The sequence below is a fragment of the Taeniopygia guttata genome, chromosome 9 (assembly GCF_048771995.1).
Source record: "Taeniopygia guttata chromosome 9, bTaeGut7.mat, whole genome shotgun sequence".
NCBI classification, from domain to species: Eukaryota; Metazoa; Chordata; class Aves; order Passeriformes; family Estrildidae; genus Taeniopygia; species Taeniopygia guttata.
The window spans coordinates 9,207,150-9,235,094 of NC_133034.1; the positions used below are offsets into that span (position 1 = coordinate 9,207,150).

The following is a 27,945-nucleotide window of genomic DNA, read 5'->3' on the forward strand; positions in this document are numbered from 1 at the left end:
AAGTTCATGTTCCCTTAGGCCACACCTGATTTTCAATGTAGGCCTGGGCCAAGGGTTAGAAACTGGGAAAAAGGGAGAAGTCATTTCAGCTGAATAACTCTTTTATCTTCTCTCTGTTTACCTAACTGCTATGCAAAAGCCAGGCAAATCTACCTTTATAATCCTCTCTTGAGAGAGATGCAAAGAATAAAGATGGGTGTCAGGTTGTGAAGAAAAAGAGCAGTGACTTGGAACACTCCAGCAGTGTTTACCCACTCTGAACAGCAGAGATAAGAAGAAAGGTGATAAATAAACCTGAATCCCACATCAACAGCACAATATTAGAAGGGTGATTAAGATTACGGCCCTAAGGGAATGTATATTGCAATAATGGAAGTTGAGTACCCGAGTTTTAGGTTACCCAGGAAAAGAGGGAGGTTGGACTGACCTGTGCAGGCACTGATGAAGCAGAGGGGCACAGGCTGATCCCATCGGTGCTGGGAGCTGGAGCTGGAGCACAGGCGTGCCTGGCATCAGCAACTTGCCCGATGGGTAGCAGGGCAGCTCTGTGACAAGCAACCAAGCAAGGGCAGCAAAAGGGTGCTGCTTTGGAACCAAGTAAGTTCAGATTTAAATTTTGACTCTTGGTTTTGTCTTTTCCCCTAAATTCTACCCAAAATCTGCAGAAATGTTTATATTTAATGAACCTGTGCAAATTCCAGTGCCAATTGCTGTTTTCAGCTTCTTGGATCCTATGTATAAATGTACTCAAGCTGTACCCTCGTCAGTTCTATTTAAAACTGAATATTGCTGCTTTGTACTTCAATGCTTATATACAGCAGCCAACTACAATTAACTCATTCATTAATTAACCAGAGAATTTTTACATCTGGTGACATACTTTAGTTTTGCTGTTCAAGGAAGGAGTTTTCTCAACAGGAGAAAACTGTTCAGATTTTTAAGGCGGCTGGAGTAAAGCTGTTCTGAAAATCTACTTTCCAGCATTTACTATGCCCTTGAAGAATGAATTGAGGCCAGTTGGCAGGCTTTCCTACACCAGAGATGACAAAACTGATAACATTTTATAAGCTCCCACTTCATATTTCTGTTTCTTGTGATTATTCTTAGAAAGCAGAGTTTTTATGAGTGCTAATTATACCATTAAATTGCCAACTCTTGGTGTCTTCTCTAAGAAAATTGCTGCAGTACACACATTCACTAACACTTCTTTGGATCCCAGTGATGTGCTGGTGGGTAGGTGTGACCCACAGTGAGTGAACAGTTGTAATCTGTCTAAATTGAGCAGAACTGACTAAAGCAAAGACGATCCAAGAAGCTCAGCACACCCTCTTCTCCCTCCCCTGGCTGGCCAGGCTTGAGTAAATTCTCAAGACCAAGAGAACATTCCCTGAATGCTCAGTGATTTTCTCCATGGAAAGGTCAGAGGTCTCCTGTGCTACAGAGCAGGTGTACATGCTAGGGCCACAGCTTGAATGAAAATACCAGAGTTTCTGCTTTCCTCTGTTTTGGAAGGAAATTTGCAAGCAAATTTCTTGTTCTTTGTACCACCTCTAAAGTCTGGTGCAAAATAACTTCCCAGCATTATCAGAAAGGTAGGATGTGCTCCCAGTTCTTAGGATTGTCTCAAATAAGGCATGATACTTGATGTTTCTAACTAAATGGTGTTAAGTCCTCAATTAGAGTCAACTTGTAGTCGCCTACTCTTCAATCCCTGACTTACACTTGGCTGTTAAAACTCCAGATTTTCCTGCAGACCTGTTAAGTAAACTGGGTCATGAAACAATGCTGGATAAATATGGGCCTATGAGCCTATTTTGATAGGCTTGTGACTGAAGCCTTGATTTATATCCCTGTTTGTGATACAGACATCCCCTTCAGATCTGGTTTTTCCATCATTTCTTACGTAGTTCTGTTGTTGTTACTGAGCCTGCAGATGGTATCCCCTGTTTGAGGAGATGGAAACACACATGCACAAATGCTAGGTAGTGATGTAAGGAGGCTGTTCAAAATAAAACTATCACCTTCACAAGCCTGGAAGATGATTTGGATTGAGAAGATGAACCCAGATGCCTGTGAGCTTCACCTTTCAAAACAAAGAGAAGTCCGTACAAGGTCTCAGGAGCAAAGAGCCTGCAGGTAAGCCCATCACTGACCACAGAGGCCACAAAGCCCCCAGCAAGGGGGCAGGGAGCAGCCTGGTAATGGCAGTACCTGTGTCTCTGGAGAGCATTTGCCTTTTCTTCTTGAAAGAGTCTTGAAATCATAAATTACAAAAAATCACAATTTGTCCAATTAAACATGTGTGCATCATGGTTACACGTACTTCCTGTGACCTGATGTCTCTTCCCACGTCATGCCTAGAGCAAACAGCAGGTCACAGTGCTTGGAGAGGGCTGGAGGAGGGTAAGTGTGCAGCCATTTGCTGTGCCACGGTGGGAATCAGGCTGTCCTGTGTCTCTCTGCTGGAACAGCAGCCAGCCTACCCTCCTGACCCTGCCTCTGCTTTACATCCAGCCTTCTTCGTGGTTTCTGCTGCAGTGGCAACTGTGTCTTATATTAGGCACTGGACAAAGCATCTGCTGTGAGAGAAACATTGAGAAAGAGCAGCATTTTGAAACTCTGTGTTGTTGAAAACTGCTCAGCTGTAACCTAGAAAGGTGCAAAGGGACCCTGTCCTTTAGGATGAAAAGCACAAGGCAACACAAGGCACAAAGGCAGCCTGGAGAGAAGAAATATTGTCTTTCATTGACGTGTCTGGGTGAGTCATTCCCCTTGGTCTGACTCAGCAGCGCTGCCACACTCTCCAGAACATCTCCCAGCTCACAGCAGCCACTGCCCAAGGGGCAGAGCCCCTGCTGGGTCTGCAGGGCACCCTGAAGGCTCAGAGTGGTGCCTTGGCCAAGCAGCCGTGCCAGGGAGTGTGGGGCAGCCGCTCTGACCCTGACCTCCTGCGGCCGAGCGCTTGGCAAAGTCTTGCTGACATCTGCCTGAAGCCTGGGTTTTCTAGAATTTACTTGAAAAGCCTAACAACAAAATGCCCAAATGAGAGAGGAAAATCTTTCTGTGGTGTGTCAATGTGCTGCTGTCCGTTCCAGGTGCTGATCTAGATCTTTCCCATTTGCTGGCAGAGGCTGTCTGCATGGTGCTGCAAACCTGTGCCCATCTCCCGAGCAGCTCCAGCTCTTTGGCTCTGCCGTTGCCATGGCTTTGCCCCAGTGTGGATGAGATCACAGACTGGCTACCTGCCACTGCATCTGGGTTCTTGGGAGAACTGGATTATGCTTGTCATTGCTTGCTTGGGTGTTATTCCCCCAGCAAGGCTAACAGTAGCACTGCTCAGATAATTCTCACCTTGAGGAAAATGTGGTGTTGGTGTTTCCTTTAAAAGGGAAAACGAAAGGAACTAAAACGAATTAGAGAATCAAACAGTCCCTAAATTTGGACACTGTGTCTCAGGGTGTATTTTCAGTGGTTTTGTCTTCAGTGACATGTCTAATAACTTTTGTTAGCACTTGGCTAAACAGAGGGCTGGGGGGCACAAGGTCCAAAATCAGCTCTCCGGATCTGCCACTAGTAATCTGGATAGATGGAGGTAAGTAGCTGAATCTTTTGATGCTGATACTACCCTTAAAAAACAAAAACAAACAAACAAAAACAAAAAAGAAACCACCACAAAAAAAAAAAAAAAAACAACCAACACCGTGTGTGTAATTTTTGTATTTTGGCTCCTTAGATGTTATTGATGAGACCCTGGTAAGGCTGTGCAACAGCCCTCTAGCAGGAATATCTTGGCAAAAATCTGTCTGTTATCTAAAGTTCTAAGGGTATGAGTGGAGGTAGCTGAAGTAGGTGTAGGCACAGTTGCAGGAGACATATTTGATGTGCAAAGAAATTTTTTTTCCTTATCTGCCCTTATCCACCTGGCTTATCTGTCTGGGAATATTTTTTTAAAAAGGACTTTTCCTTTCTATTTTTTTTTGTATAGCACTTATGTACTGTATGCAGTACATATCATATGTGCACAACATTCAGAACTTGTATGCTATGAACTAAATCATTGGATTGTCTGAACAAAAACTACTCCTTTTAAAATGTTGCAATGTCTTCTGAAAAAGTTAAAATTCAAATATATTCCTAAATGTTCCACCCCTAGAATTCTTTATGTGAGGACGTGTCTTCCTATAACAGAGCTATTTTTTATTCTCACTGTCCTGTTATGGAGGTTTAAATTATCTTGAGTTATTCAATAAAACCCACAAAATTGCTCTTTACACAATTGCTCAGAGAGAGTGTTCCATTATGTGACACACAGCCACATAATATCCCTTTCATCATAACTTTCTGCTGCTTAAGTGTCTGAGAAAGTAAGACAAGTTCAAAATATTCCAGTATTCATGCTGGCTTGCGTGGTGCTGATGCCAAGAGAGAAATTCTGGGTATTGCTGCATGGTCCAGAGAGGCCCATTTATTAGAATAAATAATGGGGATGTGCCTCACTGCCCTAACCAGGATTCTCTGACCTGACTTGCTTTTATAATTTCAGAGCATCCGGTTTCCTTTCTATCCTGAGCACTGACTTTCTGATGAGTGGTTTTTCCAGCATCCTCATATGAAAAAAGTGATGATGGTGATGATGCCAAGCATTTGAGACAGACTAAGGACTTGGTGGATTTTGAGGATCACTTACAGGTGTGAGCCTGAAGGACTCGGGTTTGGAGTCTAGTCCTTATAGGTCCTGTAATTCTTGAATGAGATTCTTTGGTCTCTCTGTGTCTCAGTTTCCAGCCTACAAAAGGAAGAAATTTCTCCATTGTATTGGGGTGCTGTGAGCATAAATGTTAAACATCCTGAAGCACTCCGATACTATGGTAAAGGAGGCTCTATAACAAGGATGGGCAGAGATCAAGAAAGCTTTTTACATGGTTAAATTTAGTTTTTGGAATCTAATGAGATGGAGCCAAGTCCTTGATGGTAAAAATCACAAGTTTCCCTGATTCTTTGAGAACCATCCTGGTTGAAAATTTTGCAGATGTTTCTATGACTAGAGATTCCTAGACATGAGAGGAAGACTTTTCCTGTGTGAGCCTGTGCACAGTGGGAGGATTTCAGAGCTGGTCTCCTCATCCTGGATTCCTGCTGTGCCTGGTCAATAAGGGCTCAGAGATTTGTCAAGTCTTGAAAAGCCCACAGGAAGGAAAAAAAGTTTGACTGTGTATCTACCCCTAGAAAAAAACTGGTATTTTATGATACATCAAAGTTTTCCTCATGGAAGATTATGGTTTTACTTGCTATGTTTGCAGGCTGAACTCTTTTCAGCCTAAGATCCATTAAAGGATTTGTTGTGATGATCTGGCTGAACAAATATTTTAATGATAAACAGTCAAACATGGTAAGAAAATATGAAAAGCTGCAGGTGCAGGTCCCCCAGCAGGGCTCTTTGAAGTCAGACTCAGTTTTGAAGTGCTTTTTAGGTTTTACTCTCACCTTCCAGGAGGCTGGCAAGGAAGATTTTCTCTCTCAGAGCTGCTGGCAGCCTGGTCAAGGCCTGGCAAGGTAAGGAGAGGATCTGCTCTTCCTTACCTACATCCATGATATTTGTTTTCTGATTATTTTCTGCTGCTCAGGTTTCCCCTGGAATCCCAGTTAAAATGTTTATTTGGTACTCAGGCTGTGGAGAAAGTGTGAACCACATGCATGGAAGATGTCGGTTGCTGTAAATTTTTCTCACACTACCAATGGAAATTCAGTGCCTGAACCCAGTTGTGAAAGCTAATTTGGCTTCATAGTTTTGGCAGAAAATAATGTGTTAAGAAAGCCAAGGTCATCTTGCCTTGTGATTAAAAAGTCTGTGAGGTCTGAAGAGGCAGTGGGGGATCTCTCCTGTCTTGCATGGTGACTTTCAGCCATCTGCTTGTGAGAGTTTGTCCTCTGCAGTGCTGCAACAGGGCACGGGAAGATGAATGGGAATGGAGAAAAACTCCCCTTGCCCCCCTTCCCCTGTGAAGATACAGCTCCTTACAGCTGCACACTGGGGCACAAATGCCTCTGCTGATACCCTGGGGGCCTGTAAACTTGGAGAAATTAATAGTGATGGAGAAGGAAAAAAACAACATAAAAGGAAAAGTTAGAACTCATAGAAGGGAAAATTATGTTCTCCTGAAAATTTACATGCAAAGCAGGAATTATTCCTTATTTGAACCAAAAATATGAGAAACAAAGTTGCAATGTGTTTTTCTCTCATCAGAATAGAAAATATTTTCAAATGAATTTATAAAGAACAATGCTTTTATTTATTCCTTTATTTATGTTTCTTAGCAGAAAAAGAAAGCAAAATGTTTTTGGGAGGCTGTGATCAGAAAAAAGCACTATGGGTAGGCTTTATGCTGGATCACATTTGCAGGTTTTTTCATTCTGTATCTAAGCCAGGTCCTTGGAGTTTTCCTGCCTGCAGAAAGCCAAGTTCTCTGCTGTCTGTGCCCTGTGCTGCCTTTGCCTGGTTCCCTGCACTGGCACACATGGCTCTGCAGAGCTCCTTTCCTCTCCAGAAACAAAGGCCTGCTGGTATTCCCTGCTCTACAGAGGAGACCCAGGAGTAAGCCAGGCTTGAGGGCAGCTCCTCTTTCTTGAATCACCTGGATGGAGGTACCTGAGCATGTGCCAGTTAATGGGAATTAGGCACTGCCCAGCCTTGGCACCTTACCCTTACTGTTTAGGAGGTGCCTACTTCTTAGGAACAACGTTCACTTTTGGCTTTGTTTTAAGGATGTGCTAAGTCTTGAAACTTTCTCTCTTTGATGGTGAAGGATATGTTATAGTTAGCCCTAAGTAAATAAGACTTTTTCCATTAACTTTTGTGTGTTATTGCTCATAGCAGTGTGTGAGAATACTTGCATGTGTAATGAAAGCCATTTGGTTCCTTTATCTAATTCAATAAGCATTCATCTAAGAATTAAGATTTTTGCCTCTGTATTTGAGATATCGACTTCAAAAATAGCAGCCTTCGATATAATCAAGTTTTCATATGTCTTCAAAATCAAACATATCAAATAAATCATGTAAGTCAAGCGTCTTGTTCCCCGGTTGGCTGTTGAATGAATGTGCTAAATCTAAGCCCTCTCAGGGTCAGAGTTTTAGTCAGAGGCATAAACAAATACTTCCTCATCTAAGAGCAGAAATGTTTGTCAGTGGATAAAAGTTAGAAAATATTAAAATGTGAAACCAAACTAGCAAACAAAAACAGACAAATATTTTCCTGTATATGTAATTAGAGTTCTGCAGATTCTGGAACCCATCAAGATAAAAGTATTTGCTCCCACTGCATAGGACAGGCAGGACAAATTAATTATTCCCTATTCCCTGCAAGCCAGGCTTGTGAATTCAGGTCAGCTGCCTGCAGTTAATTGTGACCTGTGCTGACAGGTGAGCTGAGGAAAGGGGTTTGGAGGAGCAGACCTCTTGGGCTCTTCCCAGAGATGCTGTCCCACAGGCAGCAGAGCAGATAATGAAAAGCCTGGCAGGGAGGATTGGAAGTGAGAGCAGTGCAGGTTTACCAGTGAGTCACAGTGTGAATCTGGTAGCAGCAGGGTGCTTGCCAGGGTGAGTCAGAGAATGGAGGGCTAAAGGTACAGGTTCCTGAGACTGGAAGTGGTGGTTAGTGCCTGCCTCAATACTTGAAATGTGTCCTTGTGCTGGCTGTCCAGAGAGGAGGCAGCTGGGGAATCTGTGGTTAGGACACTTGGCCTCCAAGGGGGCTGGACACCAGCAGGCTCCACAACAGAAGTGGAGTTTTTCCTGGCTTTAGCTTGACCTGGACCTGGGCTGAGATGTTTCCCCTTGGTGAGATGTTTCCACTGCAGACTTGCTTTGCAGCATGGGGGGAGCTGGCTTGCTCCTGTCTTCAGAGCCAAAGTCAGCTACTCCCCCTTCCAGCAAGTGGAAAACTCAGAGTAGCATGCATACTGCTTTATCTGCCTGCCAAAATAAAGCTATTGGGAAAAGAAAGGCACAAGCCTGGAGGAAGGATGATACAGAAACAATAACAATGCTGCCTCTGATCCTTCACCACCTCTTTTACAGCCTGGATGCTGACTGATTAGGAATTTGAAGTGCTAACTTTCTTGCCCACATTTCTCTTTGCCATCTCTCCTGTGGTGGTACAGGACTGTGTTGCCCCTTGTCTCACTCATGCAGCTCCTGATTTTCTCTTTACAGCATGCCTCTCATCAGAGAGGCAAATACTGATTTTTCAAGCCAGTAAAAGAAATAGCAGTCAAGTCAAGATACAGCAGAAATGTGTGTCAGGAAAAACTCTAGAACACCTCAGATCCCAGCACTCCCCATAGGCTCAGATACACTGGAGACCTGCTGGCCAGTGAGGGTCACAAATGACTGCAGGATGGGATTGTGCTCAGGATTCTCTTTTTCCATTGAGTTCTCAGGGCAGTTTTCAGTGCCCTGAGCCATTCTACTCTTTCCATTACAGCAGAGTGACTCCTGGGCCAATACCGACATGCTCCAGCTCTCATCCCCTCCCCGCTTTCCTCAGGGTTCCTCTTGTCACCCCCTGTACCCGTGGCACAAACAGAAATCATCCTTGTCACTCCAGTGCCCAGTGGGTGCAGGCAGCTCCCTTGCCTGAGCTGGGTTCGTAGACCAAGGGAGCTTCATCAAAAGGTGATTTGGGAATGGTCCCAGACAGTTTCCCAATGCAGCCATTTGTCTCCTGACACACAGCCTGACTCTGCTGAAAGGTGAGCTGGGGAGACAGGGCCTGAGGTGGCACATAGAGGGTCCAGGGCTGCCTCCTCAGTGTCTCTGGCTGGAGCTGCTGCTGCTCTGCCTCCCTGTTGCTAAGGAAGGTTTCTATGGCAAAGACCCACCAAGAAAGTGAGAATTAGAGAGAGTTAATGCTCAAAATGGATGAGCTTGATATTATCAGCAGCTGGCCTCTACAGGGGAAATAATCTGCTGGAAAGGAAGAGTGGCTGTCTCGGGTGCTGTGCAGAGCAGGAGGTGCAGCTGGTGTGTTTGTCAGTTTGGCTCATTTTAATGTTGGTGGTTTGTGGTAAATGAAATGTTGGTTATGAGATATTCTCATTACATGAGTGTTCTTGTAGGATGTTAAGTTGCAAGCTTCAGCCACACTTCAAACCCTCTTGCTGTTCTGTAGATGAGATGTGTCTCCATCATCTGGAGTAGAGAGTGTGGAGGCAAATGGGACTTGAATCCCCTGAGTGAAAATGCTCCAGTTGAAGTGGAACTCTGCACACAAGACATCAAAAAATCTTGGCATCCCTAAGGCTTGCCAATACCTCAGAGCATCTTCCTTGGCAGCCTGGAATAGTCCCAGAGTGGTGCTGGTCTGTCTCCTCTGTATGCTGCAGAAGGACTTACGTCTCATCCCTGTCCTCTGGGCTGTCAGTGCTCCCTCAGTGGTGCCACTGGGCACTGAGTGAGGTGCTTGGAGCACTCCACAGGAGTCTGACTCTCCCACACCTGCACAGGACTGAACACACTGCATCCCCTCCCAAGAAAGCATTTTCACCCCTGTGCCAGCAATCTGGAAGGCACAGAGCTCCTGCATGAGGGACCATGCCCTGCCAGTAGAGGCAGGTCACTGGGAAAAGGTTACAGAGAGCAAAAGGACACTTGTCCTTCTCCATGGTGGGCATTACACTCACCAGGGCTTGGTTGATCTGAGCATGGACCTGTCTACTGCAATTGTAATTCAGTGCAAGGACACGGTGGCTGACTGACAGGTGGGGACATGGGAAGTGGCTGCCTGGAACAGCAGGAGACCAGGCTTGGAGCAGGAGGGATCCTCCAGTGCCACAGCCAGAGCTGCATGGGAGATCAGGCCCCAGGGAGTGGGGTGAGCCCCAACACTGTCAGTGTGCCGCAGGGCCAGCAGAATGTCTGGCTGTCAGATGTTATGGATGGAAAATGAGCAGATCTGGGTTCAGAAACAGGGTTTCATCCAGCTGGATGGCCCTTGCAGGCTGTAATTAACCTTGTATAAATGGACCATCAGAGTTTCTCACTGAAGTGGGACTTTTGAGATTGAGGATTGCTTCTTGACAGAAGGTATGTGAAATCTCATGCTACTGAAACCAGTGTTCCTTCTTCAGCTATTTCTCAGTGCTGTTAGTCTCCCACTTTTAACAAGCTTTGAATTTGCTGGAGGAAAAAGGTATTATAAAATGGTATCTGCTATGTCCTGTGGCTGCTCTGATTGCCTGTAGCTTTCCTGCCCTTCCAGACAGTTTGGAATAAACTGCCTGGAAGAAGTTCCTTTCCTTTTGTGGTACTGCTCTGATTTTCTTTCCTTCTGCAAGCCTATGGATGGTGCTGCTAAGTCACTGAAGACATTGACCTGGCCAGAGGCTGTGTCACTCCTTGCTCATGGAGGCAGAGTAAGAAGATTAAACTCTTGAGGTTAAATGAATGACCTGGCAGTTCTGCTCAGCATTGCTATCTTGCTCTGCGGTGAAAAGATGGTGGCTGGCCTTTATGCAGCTGATTAGAAGAAAGTGGTTAGAGAAAAAGCCTGCATTAAGGCCAGCTGATTTTTTTGGTCTGTGTGATGAGAGAAATACTAGCTTGGCCACTGTGCCTGCCCTCCACCCCTCCCCAGCTGGAGGATGGAGGGAGGCAGGGGCAAGCAGAGCCACAGTGGTTTTGTCACCCACCCCCAGAGCCTGCAAGCCCCACAGATTCTCTGTGATCAGAAATATCCCTGTGGCTGAGCTCCTGGTCCTGCCGCACTGTGCTGGTGTCCCTGCCTGTGGTGCCAGATTGGACATTTGGGTTTGGAAGCCTTGAATCCCTCTGGTGCTCACCCCTGTGGTCTCAGCAGTGCCCTGCAGACCCAGCTCAGCCCTCCCATTGCTGTGCTGGGGCAGCATCTCCTCGCCCCAGCCTCGAGCTGCTCTGTGCTCTGGGGTTTGCACTGCAGTGGGCAGTGGCTGGAGCTGTCTCTGCCAGGAGCCTCCATCTCCCTCAGCTCACAGGGGAGAGGGGCTGGACCAGCACAAACCTGGCCAAAAGGAGGCACCTGGTGCTGCTCTTACTGAAATTTAGGGGCAGATGTGCTGAAACTTTAACATTGGCTTTAACAGTGTAAGGGTTGTTTGCACTTTGACTTGAAAGCTAAATATGCCCCAAAGCTAAGTTCTAACATACCCTTGTACTGCTCAGAGGCTTTCTTTCACACCCCTCTTGCAGTGCTGCAGAAATCACCACATGGACATGAGCATGGTCTCAGGGACACAGACCAAGGGCTTCTTCTTTTCTGTGGGGTCAAGAAAGAGATGTCCCACCCATCTTGCATTGCCTCAAAGTTACCTTGCTACAAGATAAATATTTCCTTGTAGAGGAAATAATTTTCTCCAAGTTACAGAAGACTTTTTAAAAATGTGCATCCTACTGCTTTGTCATCCTCTTGGATGCTAAGACTTGGAAGGACTTAAATCCAAGTGGAAAGATTGTTGGTGGGAAGCACGTTACAGTGTGTTGGTTTTAAGAGGTGCAATAAACCACTAAAATGGTGTGCCAATCCTCCAAACTACTCCATGGGATGATGACAGATACTGCATCTGTGATCTGGGCTCTAATCTCTCCAACAACATCTTACCTAGACATGCTTACCACATCTAAGAGCCACGATTTTTTAATAGGCATTATTCATAATTTAAAGATGTAGTTTAAAGACATTACAGCCTGCTGCCAGAGCTGTGTTGTATAATCTGCAGAGGTTTACCCCTCCCCTCCATTAGAAGTGACTTACACCTCCTCCCTCAGTTAAACAATTCTCTAAATGTCATCACTGTTTACAGTATTAGCAGAGCACTCAGCAGTGATGATCTGAGCTCTGACAGCCTGGGAGCCCCTACAAGCAGCAGCAGATTTACACTTTGTTGAAAACTGGCTCATTATCTGCAGCAGCAAAACTCCTCTCAGAAATAGTCTGGTGTGCTCAAGCTGCAAACAGAGTTTCTGCAATAACATCTACTTCCTGAATGCCCTCCTAGGTGTTTTAGCACTGATTTGCTGTCCTTCCACAGGGTGAGTGCACCGGGGCAGGCAGAGGCACTGGTGCCTGGTGCAGGCTGGGGAGCTGCAGTGGGATGGGCTCCTGCCCACTGGGCTGCTCATGGCTACAAGAGGAGTGGCACAGAGAAAAGGGATCAGGGCTGCCACAGCAGAGCAGGGCCACTGTCCATCTGCTTAATGGGTCTGCAGCAAACAGGATGTGGTATTCACATGTCCTCTGAACAGAGAGAGACTTGGCTTTCCCCGGATTTCTCCTGAGAGAAGCTGTGAAAGAAGCAGAGAAAAGAGAATCAAAACAATTCTTATTTTGTTCGCTGCTCCTGTGTTTGTGCACATGTGGAATGTGCTATGGAGATTGTTTACCCAAGGTGATTGCTTGATTGGAGTCTGGTGATGGTGTTTTAGATTGATTGATCAATTAGGTCACAGCTGTGTCAGGACTCAGCAGAGAGTCATGGGTTTTCTAGTTAGTAAGTAGTGATATAGTTCTTATTACTGTAATACAGTTTTAATATAGTACAATAAAGTAATTAATAACTCTTTTGATATCATGGCGTTCTGCACATCATCATTCCCATGTTTGAGATCGTGACACCAGTAATAGGGTGCTCCAGACACCTCCCAGCAGCCTTGCTTTCAGCTGCTATGCCCAGACTGCTTTTCTAACTGGGCTTCTCCTAATCCTGACTGGCTTCAACTGGGAATATGCCATGCTACATCATGTCCACACACACACACGAGGTTGTTAACTGCTAAAGCTGTTATTCTAGTTACACAAATAATTGTTCAGATTTCACTATGTCCTTCCTTGGATGTCCATTCAGAGTGCTGAGTTCTTTGGTCTGATTATGTATTAGATGAAACAGTTTTTCCTTCCATCAGCTCTGTGTTTGCTGTTTTTCATGTCATTGATTACTCATGTGCTCTGAGACGGGAAGGACAGGGCCTCCTGATCTAACTTCTCTCTGTTCTTCCTGACCTGCTGTGCTTCAAGTTTGTTCTCTCCTGTTGTCTCCCTTTTCTTTTTCAATTTTTTTTTTCCTTGTCAAGTTCCTGAGCTGGAAAAAAAGCAGGCAGCAGAAAATGCAAGAGGGGGAAGATCACTGCTGTTTACAAGAAGAGCTAAATCTTGTCTAACATCAGCCACAGAGGGGTTTCCTGTGTAATTAAGGTAATTCAGTCGGGAGGGTTTTTTTCCTGTGAGATCCATTGCTTCTGGTTAGACTTGCCTCTTCCAGTCTCCAAATACTGAAACACCCTCCAGTCCCTTCTGTCCTGGTGCCTGGGGATGTGCTGCCATGCCTTCTCCTGGGCAGAAAGCACTGTGGCAGTGAGGCTGGCTGGCTACAGCAGGAGCAGCCCAGGAGACGTGCTGGAGAGGCAGGATGTGTGGGGCAGTAGGGGTGTGATAAGCATTCCTGCCCTTTCTCCAAATGACCACCAGACACTGTTGGTGTTCCTCCAGCTCTGGTGCCAGGGAAAACTGCTATGTTGGTCAGTGCTCCTGCTAAGGGGTTTGTGCTTGTGAGTGCACAGCACCAGAGCCTTACAGCAGCTCTCATCCCTTTACAGCAAGTAGCTGCTGATAAAGCCAGAATTCATGGAGCAACACTCAATACTCATGGAGAAGGGCTGGCCCTTGGCTCCATTGTTTGTAACACAATGCTTTTCATTCAACAAGGAAGGCACAAACCAGTTATAGTTCAGCTAATCTTATCTGCTTTTAATTAATCCCTTTCAATGGAAGTTCATTTCCACTTGCACAACCAGCCTGGCAAAGGCAGATACTCCTGCAGGAAGAAATCACCCCAGCAGAAAAATCACTCGTGAGATCAAGCCTGGGAGACGTGAGACAGTCAAGCAAACCAGATGTGCAAAGATAACAAAATAGGAAATTGAAGAACAGTTTATGCTGCTGTCTCCCCTAAACTGGCTAAGTTGTTTTGTATGTGTGACTAATGTTGCAGAGGCAGCTGCTGCTGCCAAGGAGAGCCAGCATCTCCTCAGGACTGATGCAGCACCAGCCTGACTCTGCACATGCTGGAAAACAGCAGGGAATGGAGATGGCTGCTGGAAGCCTCTGGAAGTGACCACAGAGGCTGGGTGCTTTCAGTTCTGCTGCTTTCCAGTGAGCCTCCTTTAGGCTGCACCTCCCCAGCTGCATGTGGAGCTGCTCCTGGGGCTGCCTGTGCTGTCTGATAACTCCCACTGGGTCACTGTAAGTGTCCTGCAACAGCTACATTGTTTTACTAAAAACTTGAGAAATCTTTCTATTTTAAATATAGGAACATGACATAAAATCTTCTTTAGGTTTGTGAAAAGGGTTTGGAACTTAATGCCCAGTTAGGGCAGATTTCAACACAAGATTTAAAAGCTTAGAAACAGCATTAGAAAAAGGAGGGAGTTTTAGGGCTTTGCCTTAGGGACGGGACATATTTCACAGACATGGTCTCTAAAGACCCATACAAAGTCTGGGAGATACTGATGGCAGTGGTGGACTCCCACTGAGCTCAGAGCAATCAGATTTTTGCCATTAATTTCTCTGTAGGCATTAACAGAGCACAGCTAGCAATGTGATAATGGACTCTACTGCAGCTCTGCAAAAGGTGAAACCAGAGTGTAGTAAAATTTAATATTTCTCAATAACAGTGAATACTCTGAATTGTGAAGGTGCTATAGATATTGCAGAAACATTTGGAAACTAATTAGCCAGAGTACTTGTGGATACTTTTAGCATTTCCTCTGCTAGAAATGGAACTGAAAAGGCCAAGGCTGATGCAGTTATAATCCCATTTCTGTATTTACTGTGTTATATGACCTCAGGCAAGAGCTGATCAGCCAATTCCTGACTGTGTGTGCATTGCAGAGCCTCGTCTCTCACTCAGCCTGCACCTCTCAGACGTTTCCTGGGGTCAGTGTGGGTTGCAGCACTGTGTTCAGGTAGACCAGCAAGAGGCCTGTGCCCCTCCTGGGCTGCTGTGGACCCTTTGCAGTAGCCCCCAGACTCCCAGATGCCATTTCCTGACTGCCAGCACAGGCAGACAGGTGCTGGTGCAGGTGGGGTGCAGGGAGCCCATGCTGAAATGGGGGCAGCATTGGGGGTCCCAAGGCGTGGGTGAGAAGAGCTTTTATTCCTTGTGGGGGAGCATGGCTGGAATAGCTGGCTTGGCAGTGCAGAAAGCTCACCCCGTGGGTTTGGGCTCATCTTGGGTGTAGCAGAGAAATCAGCAGTGGAAAAACCTCCAGAAATTTCTGGAAAGCCTCCAGCTATGTGTCTTTAAAGGTAATAGAGCCTGTTTCCTCTTTGCTGGCTCATGTTTGCTACTTGGCATTCTAAAGGCAGGTGAGGAATGTGGGGACCAGTAACTGGACCAGGCTGACAGAGCAGGAACAGATGGAAAACTCCCCAGGTCAGGATGGCCATGGCAAATTTGCCATTACACTGCTGGGTGCCTGCTGCAGTGAGAGGAGATTCAGCTCTGGGCCTGGAGGAGATGATGAAGTGCCCAGGAAAGGCTGAACTCACCAAAAGGAGTGAACTCACCTCAAGGGGCTGTGGGCAAGAGCAGAGAAGGGAAGGACTGTGCTCCCCTTTGGTGGACCCAAAGCTCCAGCTGGTCTCTCCTCTGGCCCTGTGAGCACGCAGGAGATGTTTCACCAGAGAGCCCCGTGGGAATCACTTCGTCTGACAGATACACGCACACACACAGATCTCCTGCAAGGGCTGCAGCATGGGCTTAGACTCAAGAACATTCTTTGCAGATGCAGTAACCTGGCTCTGTGATTCATTTATCTCATGACTCGGTGTTAGCATCAGAGCTGCAGCACTTTCAGGTTTAAGGAAGAGCCACCCTGTAAGTAACAGAGCAATTTACATTGAAGGAGCTAATTGGCATCTCAACACTTTAATATATCCACTTAGAATTGCATTTTGTGTTAGAGAGTATTATGTGAGGTAGCTAATGACACAGTCTTCCTTCCCCTTTGAGCTTTCTGCAATGGGCAGAAAAGCACGCTGCAATAAGAGGGCTGGTCTCTGTAAATTACTTGCTAAATTGAACTGGATTCCCGAAATTAACTTTAAAAGTCAGCTGAACTGCTCTCCCAGCAGTGCAAAGCTGAAAATTATATCAAATTCTAAATTACATGTGAAGAAAGCAAACTGGCTAGTTCTGGTGACCAGAACTACAGCTTTTATATGCTATTATTAGTAATGGTCCCTGACAGACTTCTCTGGAATAACACTACTTCCATGGATGGGAGGATACTTTATTCTTGATGCGGGATATTTTGCATCAGGCTGTAGTTGTGTCTCAACATATTTATATGATATTTAACTCTCCACTAATTCTCTTGCTGGAAGGAATGCAGAAAGCCTCTTACAGATGCTGTTGGCCACCGAAATGCTGAAAAGTTCCTATTTCTGCTCTCTAGCTTAAGAGAGGAGAATGATATTTTCTTTTCTTGAAACAAGACTTTTTTATCCTGAAAAATGAAAGTCTCCTTTGAGTAAAGCAGTCTGCAGATTCCTGAACAGGTAAAAACCCTTAATAGCTAAACAGAAAGGGAATTTTCAGAAGAGAATATAGTTCACTTTATCTTGAAATGATTCTTACCTTCAGTTTGTACTTCATTTTTATAGAAGAGCTTTAAGAACAGCTTCAAGAGCTGTATAAAAATTTGTGTTGTGTGAAATGAAGTGTTTGGGGGTTTGATAATGTTTGGATTCATATAAGCGTTGGAAAAAATGTAGCATGGATAGACTACAAACGTGTCTGTCCTTACACGGCCCCAGCCACTACACCCTGTGCTTCCCAGGCTTGAGGATTGGGCTGATGGAGAAAAAATCCTTTCAGAGGCTGCGCAAAGACAGTGGCCTGTGGCAGGGGAGGGCAGGGGAGCTCTGCCCAGCACAGCTGGGAGCAGCTCTGTCCCCTGGGAGGGCTCCCCAGGCAAGGTCCAGCCTTGTCCCGAGGCAGCCCGGCTCCAGGGGGCTGCAGGAATGGCACAGGCTCTGCAGGACACAGGAGAGCTGTGCCCTGCCCATTTCCAGAAGGTTACAAATGCTCAGGGGTGTGTTTCAAGGAGGTACATGAGCACGCTCCCGTGGGGCACCTGGGAATCAGTTCTGGATCTTCGCAGAGACCTTGGACATTTTGTCCCTTGGATCTCCTCTTACCTGGGCTGGGGAAGGTGGTCCTGTCCCAGCTGTGTCCCCTCACCATGTCAGTCCTCTGCTGCTCTCTGGGGCACAGGGGCTCTGCTGGGCAGGGACTGGGGCTCTCCAGAGATCCTGGCTGATGTGGAATTGTCACAGACTCAAACAGGACATGGACAGGGCACATCATTTGTCTCCATGTAATTATTGGTCTAGATGGCCAAACCTTTGTGCTCAATGAAGTCAGCAGAGCTGCAGTATGTTACCCCAGTATGCAGTGTGGCTATTATTAAGGAAAAGCCAACCCCAAAGTTTTCTTAGCTTTGGCAAGGCACACCAGCTTGGAAAGATGAGCTGTTTTGATGTAGATGACCAGTTTTAGGCAGACAAATTGTTTCACATTTCCAAAAGTCATAATATTTTTAGGAGAACCACATCCCTGGCTTATCAAAGCAGTGCGACCCCCTGCACAGGGAATAACGCACTCTGACTCCATGTTGTAGAAGACTGAATAAATTGATTTTATTAAGCTAAATTATATTACATTAATACTATACTATACTAGAACTATAGAACTAGAACTAAAAAGATACAAAATAAAAATCCATGACTGTCTCCAGACAGTCACAACACAGCTTTGACCCAATTGGCAATCAATCCAAACAACCCTCACCAGTGTCCAATTAACAAATCCCTCTTTGGTAAACAATCTCCATTAACATTCCCCATGTGCCAAACTACAGGTGCAGTGAATAGCGATAAGAATTGTTTTCTTCTTTCTCTCAGCTTTCTCACTGTGTCTCACAGCTTCCCAGGAAAAATCCTGGGAGAGAGAATCTTGTCTCTCTCTGTTCAGAGAATGTGAATACCACACTGGCTTTAGTTTCTTTTGCCAGGAAATGGATAAGTAATAGATACACTGAAGAGCCAAGGCTGGTGCCTTTCTTGTGAGAAAGTGAAGCTGAAGACCTGTCTCTGGCTGCCCAAGTCAGATCCGGTGGCACAAATGGTCCCTCACACCTCATTCCTAACCAGGAATGTCAAGCATGGTCTTGCCTACTCTCCTTCCATATTTTCTCCTGTCTGTAGCAGGAGCTGCACTGAGGCACCTGCTGCTTCCTACATCTCAGTAGTCTTTGTTAAAAGGGGGGTAAATCACTGCAGTGCCTGTGCTCACCCAGCAAGGCTTTATAGAGCAACTCCTTCTTCTTTGGCTCTTGAAAGATGTAAAGTAAAAAGGTCAAGGTATAAATCCAACTTTGTACTCATAGGATATGTAGGAGGACAAATAATCATATCTTGTCAGGCAAATGACTCTTTAAATTATTTCCATCTCCACACATAGAGTCACAGCTACTGAAATGTAAAGCTCAATAGCTAAAATGTGCAGCTAGCCTAGAATTGCAGTACATCTATTTTCAGGTGCCACAAAACACATGTTCATCAAGAAGGCTATTAAAAAATTCATTTCCTAACGACATCAACACTAGGCTATTGAGGAGATCAAGTACTGGGTAATGAATTTCACAGGCAGCATAATGTGCACTATAAAAAGGTGAGCTATGAGGCAAAGTCATTTCCTTAGGAGAAAGGTAAGTGTCTCAATGGTCTTGGCATAAGATAACTATAGTCTACTTTATCTCTGCAGTTTGATATGTAAAGTATTTTTAAAAGGTCACTTCTTTTTTATATTTATATAACAGGCTGCTTTTGGCTGCTTCTTTGGAGAGGTGCTATAGGGCAGGAGTTAATTCAAAAAACTACCCAAGCCAAAGGTGAAGTCTCACTTTTTTTTTTTTTTTATTCTGGATATTTAAGCTGTAGGGGCTGGTCTGCAAGAACTTTATGCACAATAAAGTGGGTTCAGAATTTATAAAGAAGATGATTAAGCCAGGCTTACTGACTCATGCACTAAGCTAAGTCAGGAGGGTGGTAAATGGAAGAAAAGGAAATTACACAACCTGACTAACAAATGAGTTAGCCAAGAAAGTAACCACTGAGGTGTCAGCTCAAAGATAGAAGGCTCCCAAAGCCTGAGGTTGCCCAGGGGAATGCTGATCTTCAGGCAGTCTCTAGTCCCATTTTCCCCAGATGATTCCATTATTCTGCAGCAGGGCCAGGCTCCCAATTATCATTTGTCTTCTCTGTGGCACATGGTGGTAGCAAGTGACAGGGATGGGAGGCCCCCCAGCCTCATTCATCACCTGGCTTTGGAGAGCACTACAGCAAGCATCCAGTATTAAGTTAAAAATGTAAATGTTTCCTTTAGCAGGGTTAATGAAATAAAACTATCACATTTTCTGGCTGCCTACTTGTGAATCAGATGGATGGGAAAAGGTATTTGAACAAGTATTGATTTTACTGAAATTTTCTTGGAAGGTTGTTGTCAAAATATTGTTCCCCAGGAACTTGACCCACCTGCCACAATGTATCTTGGCATATTTTTTAATATCCGAATTACTGACCACCCCTTTTGTTCTTATATCTGTGCCTGAAGAGTTTTCCTATTTTTCAGAGTTGATACTCCAGCCTGTTTGGAAGGCTGGTGGGGAGAGCTGAGGGGGCTCTGTAAATAACATCTGGCTTGGAGCCTGGTGTGGCTCTCGTGCACAAAGCAGTGACCAGCCCCACAGAAGGCACATTGCTCTAACCTGAATAAAACCAGAGTTCTCTGTGGCTTCCCCTGCAAAGTGGCTTGTTTGACTACACAGCAAACCATATGTTTGAGCTGTACATGTGTCACTGTGTCTCCAGGTGTTTAACTGGTGTCCCTGACTGTCCCCACCTGGGAGGAGGACATGGGGCTGCCAAGGCAGTGCCAAGCACTGCTCTGTCCCTGGTGGAGGATGCTGCTGGCTCCTGCTCCACGTCTCCCCTGGGCTGGGAATGAGCTACAGCTTAAAACCAGCCTAGTTACGTGGGATATCACAAATTTCCTGGCACGGAAACAAATAGCACCACGCAGCACAGAGCTGTGTGAAGTTGTTAGATCCACCTGCATTGGGTCAGATATAAATAAGATTGATGCAAAAGGTGTTGCCAAAAGGGGAAGCAGGCAGTAGCTTTGAATTCTTGTGCAGCATCAGAAAAGGCAGTGTGCTGACTCTAAAAGGAGTAAAGGAGAACCAGCATGAAATAAAGCAAAATCAGTGGTTTTGTAATAAGTAAAAAAGTAACAAGTGATAAATTTTGAGGATTTGGCAGCTTTCCATTTTTTCTAAGTTTTTTACAGTTGCATCATTTTCAACAGTAATTTTTCTTCTAGAATAAAAATATCCGTGCACTTTTCCCTGCAGATAAAGATCTATGGATGAAATAGCTCCTTTGTCACAAGGAGGAGGCTCGGGGCACAGAAGACAGAACATCTTGGCTTTAGAGCAGCCACTGTGCCCCAGCTATTTGTAAAAGTTTGTGCTACTGTGGTTGTACCAGCTTCAGACCATGCACTGAGTGAGGAGAGGGCCAGGGGGCTGGCATTCTTTAAATAGAAATTAGAAAGTTAAAAATACATTTAAACGAAGTTCAGCCTGACAATTGCTTCTAGGAAAGCAAAGTCTGAGGGCACAGGTGAGACTAAAAGCTCATGAGTATGCACAGTAGCATTTCTCTTGTCTAAATTACCCAGTAGAATATGGTGGTAGCTGCAGACTTACATACTGAATAAAATTTTCCAGTCTAGGTTTTCTTTCCTTAGCTTCTTTCAGTATGCTAGTCACCATCAAAAAGTTTCTACCTTGTTGCATTCATGTTTGTAAGAAAAAAAATCAATTGATAGTGTGCTGGATCTGAGTAAATTTATTCTTGCAAAAAACAGTTTTCCTGTCACATTATATTTCCATTCCAAAACTTACTTTCGGGGATTTAGCATGTTTCCTGTTGTTATGCTAAATGAATAACAAGCAAGGAATGTTGGGGGTTTCCCCATTTGATGATTTGTCCTTGTTTTTACCTTTTTCTGTGTGTGTATATGCTGTTCCCAGCTTGGCTCTTACACCCTGAATAGGGAAGTACAAGTACCAGTAGATCTAAGTGGTTTGTTGTGCTGCTATGACATTTATTAGCAGGTGGCAAAACATGTAGTCGTGGTAAAAATGTGTTTCTTTGCAGAAATTATATGTTGCATCTCATCCAAGCAGTCTCATACCTTCTCTTAGGTCAAAGAGGAGAGAGAAAAGTGGGAAAGGGAGGTTTCTTTTTGCACTCACGCTCAAAATATGTACAATGTGAAAGTCAATGGTATCTAAAATTTGAGCTCGGAAAAAGTTCCACTTAAACGAAGGATGCTTTTGGAAAGAGTTTTAATAGATGGTAAAGAATGACCACATGTTTCACCTGGAGATCTCAACAGACAGATGCTCTGCCCCTCCTTTCTGTGTGTTGGCAAGAGGAAAATAACCCAGATAGGCTTTCCCAAGGTGACCCTGGGCAAAGTTCTGTCAGGGAAGGATCCCACTGTCTCCAGCAGATGAGGTGTCCCAATGGTGGTGACTGCAGAGCAGTAGGAAAACTGCCCTGATGTGGGTGATCCCCTTGCAAAACATGCTCAAATTTGCATAAACATTTAGTTCTCATTAAACATTTAAATGGAGTGGCACAAAATGCACCCCACAGCTACACCCAAACAGATTTACTCTAACTTGAGCAAGAAGCCAAACAAACCCAGGGGATTATGTCAGATTTGCTGACATAATCATGGAGACACAAAAGTGGTATAAAGCTCGTCATTTCTTTTAGATTCTGTCTTGGATCCTGCTCATCCAGCCCAGAGGGTTTGGAGGCTTTGTGGCACTCCCACCAAGGCATTCCATGAGAGCCTGGCTTCTATGCCAGGATAAAGCTGGCTCTGCTTTCAGACTGATGCCAGAAAGGTTTTGGGAAGCATATCACCGAGCAGCAATTGTAGGGGCTGGGCAGTTGCCAAACAATCCCTTTTTGAGATCTTCCCCAAGTGTGTAGGACCTGCCTTTCTCATGGGCTGCAGGTTTTTGTCTCAGCAGAGGAAAGCAGAGCGCGTTGGACTATGTCATTACACAGCAGATATGCTGAGTGGCTGTGGGGAACTTCTAAAATAATTGTGCCATAGTTATTCACCAGGGTACATTACGTTTGGAAACAGAGGTCACTTTCCTTTCTTTACAAGGGAAAACATTGTGACTGAACCTGTAATTTTGAGTACACTAATTCCAAGACATTTGCAGATACCAAGTGGTTTCCTGCAATAACAGCCTCTCTCAAGAGAAACGTCAAATGCATTTAATCAGCCACATTTAGAGCTCTGCTACATCTACAAATGAATTATTAATGATCTCAAATGTTTTTGAATGATCCAAAAGTCAGGAATAATGTGGCTCTTCAGCTAATCAGCTCTGATTCAGGGCTTCTCCTTTCCACTTTATGCACTAGAGGCTCTGCACCTGCCTGCTGCTGCTAACTGGAGTTCCTGTAGCTCACATTAACCTTTTTGGAGGTGCCTGGGTAGCTGGACAAAGGCAGAGTGCAGCTGACATCCAGCTGTGTCTGTATGGATTTGTGCATCACGTAGTAAATAGCTGTGGAGCCTGGGGAAGGTATGGGATGCCCCAGGGAATGCTGCTCCCACTCTGCACATCCCCTGCCCACAGAGCTCCTGTGATCCATGTGTGACCCAGCCCATGGAGATGGGCTGGCTCTGGTGTGTCTGGAGGTGCAGGTTTGAATCGTTAGTGTTCTCATTAGTAACAGCAAGAGTGGCAGAACGAAGCTGCGAGATAATGCACAGCTCAGGCTGCCCGTGCTCCAGCCTTGGCTTCCCTTTGTCATGTTAAGAAAATCATGGTTTATGTCACTTCTCTTGCAAAACAAGTGTCTTGTAAAGTGCTTTGGGAAATAGTTACAACTGTCACATTACATGCAACTCAACCCCTTTCCACTGCACTGTGGAAATACCCTTTTAGAAGGAAATAATTGCTACAATCTCATTTCTCCAGTCAAGGTAATTTGGTTACGTTAATTTTTGAATCAACAAGTGTTCTCATTTAAGAGCTCCAGCTGACAAAATAATGGAATCATCAAGAGGCAGATGTAAACAAAGAACTTGCACTAGCATATGAATTAATGAAAAAAAAACCAAAACAACATTTACTGGTACTAACAAATGAATTCTAGGGTGTGTATGAAGAAGAACTACCTCAGCTCCTGAGGAAGGTGTTCAGTAGCTTGGTGTATTCGGACCAGATACAGAATTTCTGTTCAATCTGCGTGTTGGGGAGGACCTTAAATATGAGGACACAATGAAGCAAGTTTTAGGAAGAAGATTTGAGCAGAACCATTTTCTTTGCTGGACAAAAGCCACTGACGCAGAGAGTACAAACCAGCTGCATCTGGGATACTGTCAAATCATAACACAAAAAGGGAATTAAAAATCTGTTCCTCACTTTGCCTAAGTAAAAATTGCAGGGTGGTCACTTTATTTTGTATATAATTATAGTAATAAGCTTGATAGTGTATCTGTTATGGATTATGCGTTCTGTGTGCATTATTAACAATGTGACTGTTTGTCCCAGTGCACCCATAAGGAAAACACAAACCACAGACAAATGAAAGCAGAAGCAGCCATGGCTATTAAGAACAATTAAGTACTACACAGCCTCTCTGCAGGAGGAGGCTCTGGAGTGGTTTAATGGAGCAGATCTCATGATGGGATGTACATTTGGATAATGCTGTCTTGCATATTCAGGTATAACTATTGCTCTGCTGCAGGAGCCTTGGTTGCATAGCAAGAGGCAGCTATAGCTACCAGGAGAGTGCTGCCTATTTAATATTTTCTCATTTCATTTAATTCCAATACAGAGTTGGAGATGAGTTTGTTAGAAATAAAGCACTTCATAGGGAGATTAGTTGTCTGCTTTCTGTGGCTTGAAGAAGAGAAAGTACTGATGTAACTTCTTAGCTTGAAATCAGCTTGGTGCTTCCATATAGTACTGTTTGACAAAGTTCTGCTATTTCAAGCACAACCACTCTTTTCTTATTTGTGAAGGTGAACCACAAAGTCCCTATTGCCTTGCACATGCAGTGAGTGAGGTGTTCTTCTTAAAATCATGTCAAGATTAGGATTTTCCAAAGCTTATTTTCTCTTCCACACAGTGTCTGACAGCATCTGTCCTTTTATGCATAGGTTTGTACTACTGGTTTCTTAGATACAAAATCATTCTGGTATCCAAAATTTTCATTGAGCTTTCCCTGAGTAAGAGCCTGGAGGCAGTCAAAGGGTTCCCCAAGGCTTTGGTCAGCTCAGGAGCCTGGGTAGCCCAGAGCAAGGGAGTGCTGCAGGCTATGGCAGGAAGGGAATGATGCTAAGGAACTCCCACCTGTCATGTGTCACCACCTGTGACATCTCTTCCAGGTCCTACACATGCCTGGAAAATCAGATATTTTATTGTCTGGTGTGTATTCAAGTAATAATGGCTGGAATAGGGGCCAAGCTCCTGTTGGCTGCCAATGCTCAGGGTAATGGCAACACTGAAGATGAAGTTTTATTTTTGCAGCCTTTGTACTTCATTAGACATTGCCTTGCCAAAAATCATCCCCACCCCACTTAGCTGCTGCAGAATACCACAGGGAAAACCACTTTTAAACTATAATCCTGGAAATGAGCCGTCTCAGTGAAAACCACCTCTGACTCACAGAGTTATGCAAGCATATTTCCTTCCGTAAGAGAGACAGAACCTTTCCAGACCATCAACTGCAGGTCATAACAGGAGCTCAAGAGACATTTCAAGTGTCCACATAGTGTGCTGAATAGTAAAGGTTTTCTGTGTATTTATGTGACATGTAATGGTCATTTCATGGAGAAGAAAATAATATTTTTGTCAGACAAACCAATGCTATTGCCCACAGATGAGTTCCTTGCCTGCCTTACCTTGGAGCCTACCTCTTTCTTTGTGGTTGTCATCATAAGAGATGGAGGGGGACTAACCTGCACCTAGGAAGGTTCCAGTTTGTATTTCTTCAGAGCTTCATCATCAAGCCTGTCTCAGCTGGACAGATCATTATGTTCCTCCTGCTGCCAAGAGGTACAGATACATCTCTTAATTAAGTGAGGTCCAATTTTCAGTTGTAGGTAATGCAGTTATTACACTGATTGACTTCAGCAAGCTCTTTAGGTATCATCTGCCATTTTGGGTAACACCAGTTGATGTTCTTATGGCCCAGAAAACCACAAGTTTACACTTACAACTTAATTTGTAGGAAAAATAATATATTTCAGAAGAGTCATCTATAGAAGTAAAAATACGTTTCCACTTAGTATGACTTTATCAACTGTCACAAAGAAACAAAGTCAATTGTCCAGAAATAATTTATTCATCAACAATAAAACACTGAATAGAAAAAGCCTTGTAAATAAAACTATATATATATAATGCTTTATTTTTTTATTAGATACTGCACAAAAACCACTACAGACAGTAACAAAATAATCCAATTAATCTTAAAAATTTCGAATTATAATTGTCACTCTTCATTTATCATGTTTTATTAACAATGCAAAGGTCATTTGTTTACATATTATACTTTTACTTGATATCATTAAATTGTTTCTTAAAACACTTGAAGCAATTTGTGGTTTGCCCCATAATTTATAACATATATCAATAAACAATATAATAGCTCTGAGAAAGATATGCAGACTGTTCAATGGTAAATAGTCTACCATAGGTTGTTTAGTGTGAGAGCAGGAATAAATCACAACTGAATTGGGATAGAAGTCAACACATTGAAGAGAAATAATACTTGGGGAACAATTACATGTTTTCCATTGCTCGCTTGGTAATGTGATCTCTTTCAAGCTCTGATTTCTCCTGTTTTAGATACTCCAGCACCTTTGCCAGCATATCCTCATCCAGGTACTGCCTGGTCTGCGTGTCATCAGCTTCCCCAGCCATGGAGAGCCTTTTGCTGAGCGAAGCCAGCTTGGCAGCCTCCTGTGGTCCCAGCTGGTTTAGGTGCTCCCGGATGGCCTGCTCCAGGTGCTCCTCTTCCTGCAGGTTGCTCTCCGAGGCCGCAGCCGGGGCTCGTTTCATCTGGTTCGTATTGACCACTTCAGGGTATTTTGCCAGCACCTTTGCCAAGTAATCAGCCAGCTCTTCATCCTTCTCATTGAGTTTCTCATACTCCGTTTGTCGCCGTTCCAAGTCGTTCATCCAGGCAGCTTTAGGGAACAGGTGTCCTTTCAACCTTCTGGGAATGTAAGACAGTCTTGGCAAATCATTTCCTTGATTAAGACGATTTAGTAAGTAGGAGGGATTCTGATTTGCCAAATTGTCATTTCCCAGAAGGCTGACAATATCTTCAATATTGAGGTCTTCAGGTAGATTTTCTGGAATAAGAGGCTGCTTCATGTACCCGTTTTTAGAGTTTATATTATTTTTAAATATGTCACTCTGTCCTAGATTGGTTTCAGTTATCTCGTCAAGGTCTTCTGGGAATTCCATTTCCTGCTCAGCTTCCAATCTTTCACTCTGAAGCTGCTTTTTCTCTCCAGCTTTCAACATGTCTATTAAATCCTCAGGAGGAATTTGCAAATTCCTTGAGATTTCTATCAGCTGAGCTATAGCCTGAGGATCAAGTTGTTTATCCAAAAACATGGATGCTCTTTTTTCCTCAAGTTCTCCACCAGTCCTTAATTTCCTATTCCCAGCACTACCCATCAGCCTCTTCAGGTAATAATTCATTAGTTTTGAAACATCCTCTGACACTTGATCTTTATTTTCTCTTCTTATTTCATCCTCAAGGAAGCTGAGTTTTCCTGATCTTTTCATTTCCTCGTCAATCTCCTCTTCGTGTTTATCAATTTCCTCTTTGCTATCTTTTATCTCTTCCTGGGTTTGGCTTTCCACTTTTTCCTCTATGGGATTCCAATCTTCTCCTCCAACCACATCTTCATAGGCAATGTTATTTACTTTATACACATCATCTTCATCATCTGTATACAATTTCTGGTCCTCATCCAGCCTTTCTTTCTTGTGGTTATTGGGTCCTGCCATCTTGCCCAGCTCCTGGAACACGGACTCCAGCGTGGCAAGGCTCTGGGGCGTGTATTGCTCTTCCACGATTTCGTTGGTACGCTTGAAGGGACTGTCTCTTGAGCTGTCTTCATAGTGCCCAAGTGGCATCTTGAGGTACTTCTGCCACCTCTCAGGCCACTTGTAAGCCTCGTAATCATCAGTTACTCCAGCTGGAAAGTTGTTATCTGAGCTCAGCCCGTAAGGTTTATTCTCCTTTGGGCCAGCTTTTGACTCCTTCTCAGCTTGCCGCAAGGCTTCCAGCATTACCTTAACCCACTGGGACTCATCTTCAGTCAAAGAATCCCACACATTATCCGGGAGGTGAAGCTGGTCCTTGCTTTCTCTCTGTGGCAGGAGGTACGGGACACTTTGATACGAGCTGTAATCAGGGCTGCTTTCCCCCTTGTTGGTTTGCTTGCGAAGGTCTTCTATGTATTCCAGGGCTTTGATCATATCGGGATTTGGGAGCCTCTGTAAGTTTTTCATTGCATAGTCTGGATCTTTCTGAAGCAGCTGGTGCTGCTGGAACGAGGCTGCATCAACCCAACAGATTAGGACAAAGAAAAAGGTGAGAGCACAGGCTGCTCCAGGCTGGAAGGTTTTAGTTTCGGCCATGTTTAAAATATTTCCCTTAAATAAAGAAGAAGAAGAAAAAAATAAGCTGTTAACACATGGAGACAGGTTTAGGAAACA

At 44.4% G+C, this 27,945-nt stretch overlaps 1 protein-coding gene and 1 long non-coding RNA gene across 2 annotated transcripts in view; one reads left to right on the forward strand and one right to left on the reverse strand.

Annotated features, from left to right (window-relative positions):
* Window positions 1-423: 423 nt before the first annotated feature.
* Window positions 424-27,945, forward strand: part of LOC140684692 (uncharacterized) — a 30,127-nt gene continuing 2,605 nt past the window's right edge. The window contains exon 1 of the long non-coding RNA XR_012057349.1: window positions 424-2,136. This is a non-coding gene — a long non-coding RNA (uncharacterized lncRNA). The remainder of the gene's footprint in view (window positions 2,137-27,945) is intronic.
* On the reverse strand, window positions 25,527-27,908 carry SCG2 (secretogranin II). Its single transcript, XM_012575578.5, has one exon. The coding sequence runs from the start codon at window positions 27,865-27,867 to the stop codon at window positions 25,990-25,992; it is 1,878 nt and encodes a 625-aa protein (XP_012431032.4). The 5' UTR covers window positions 27,868-27,908; the 3' UTR covers window positions 25,527-25,989.

Excerpts from the sequence above, each read along its gene's own strand:
- SCG2 (XM_012575578.5), bottom strand. The coding sequence starts at position 27,867 with ATGGCCGAAACTAAAACCTTCCAGCCTGGAGCAGCCTGTGCTCTCACC.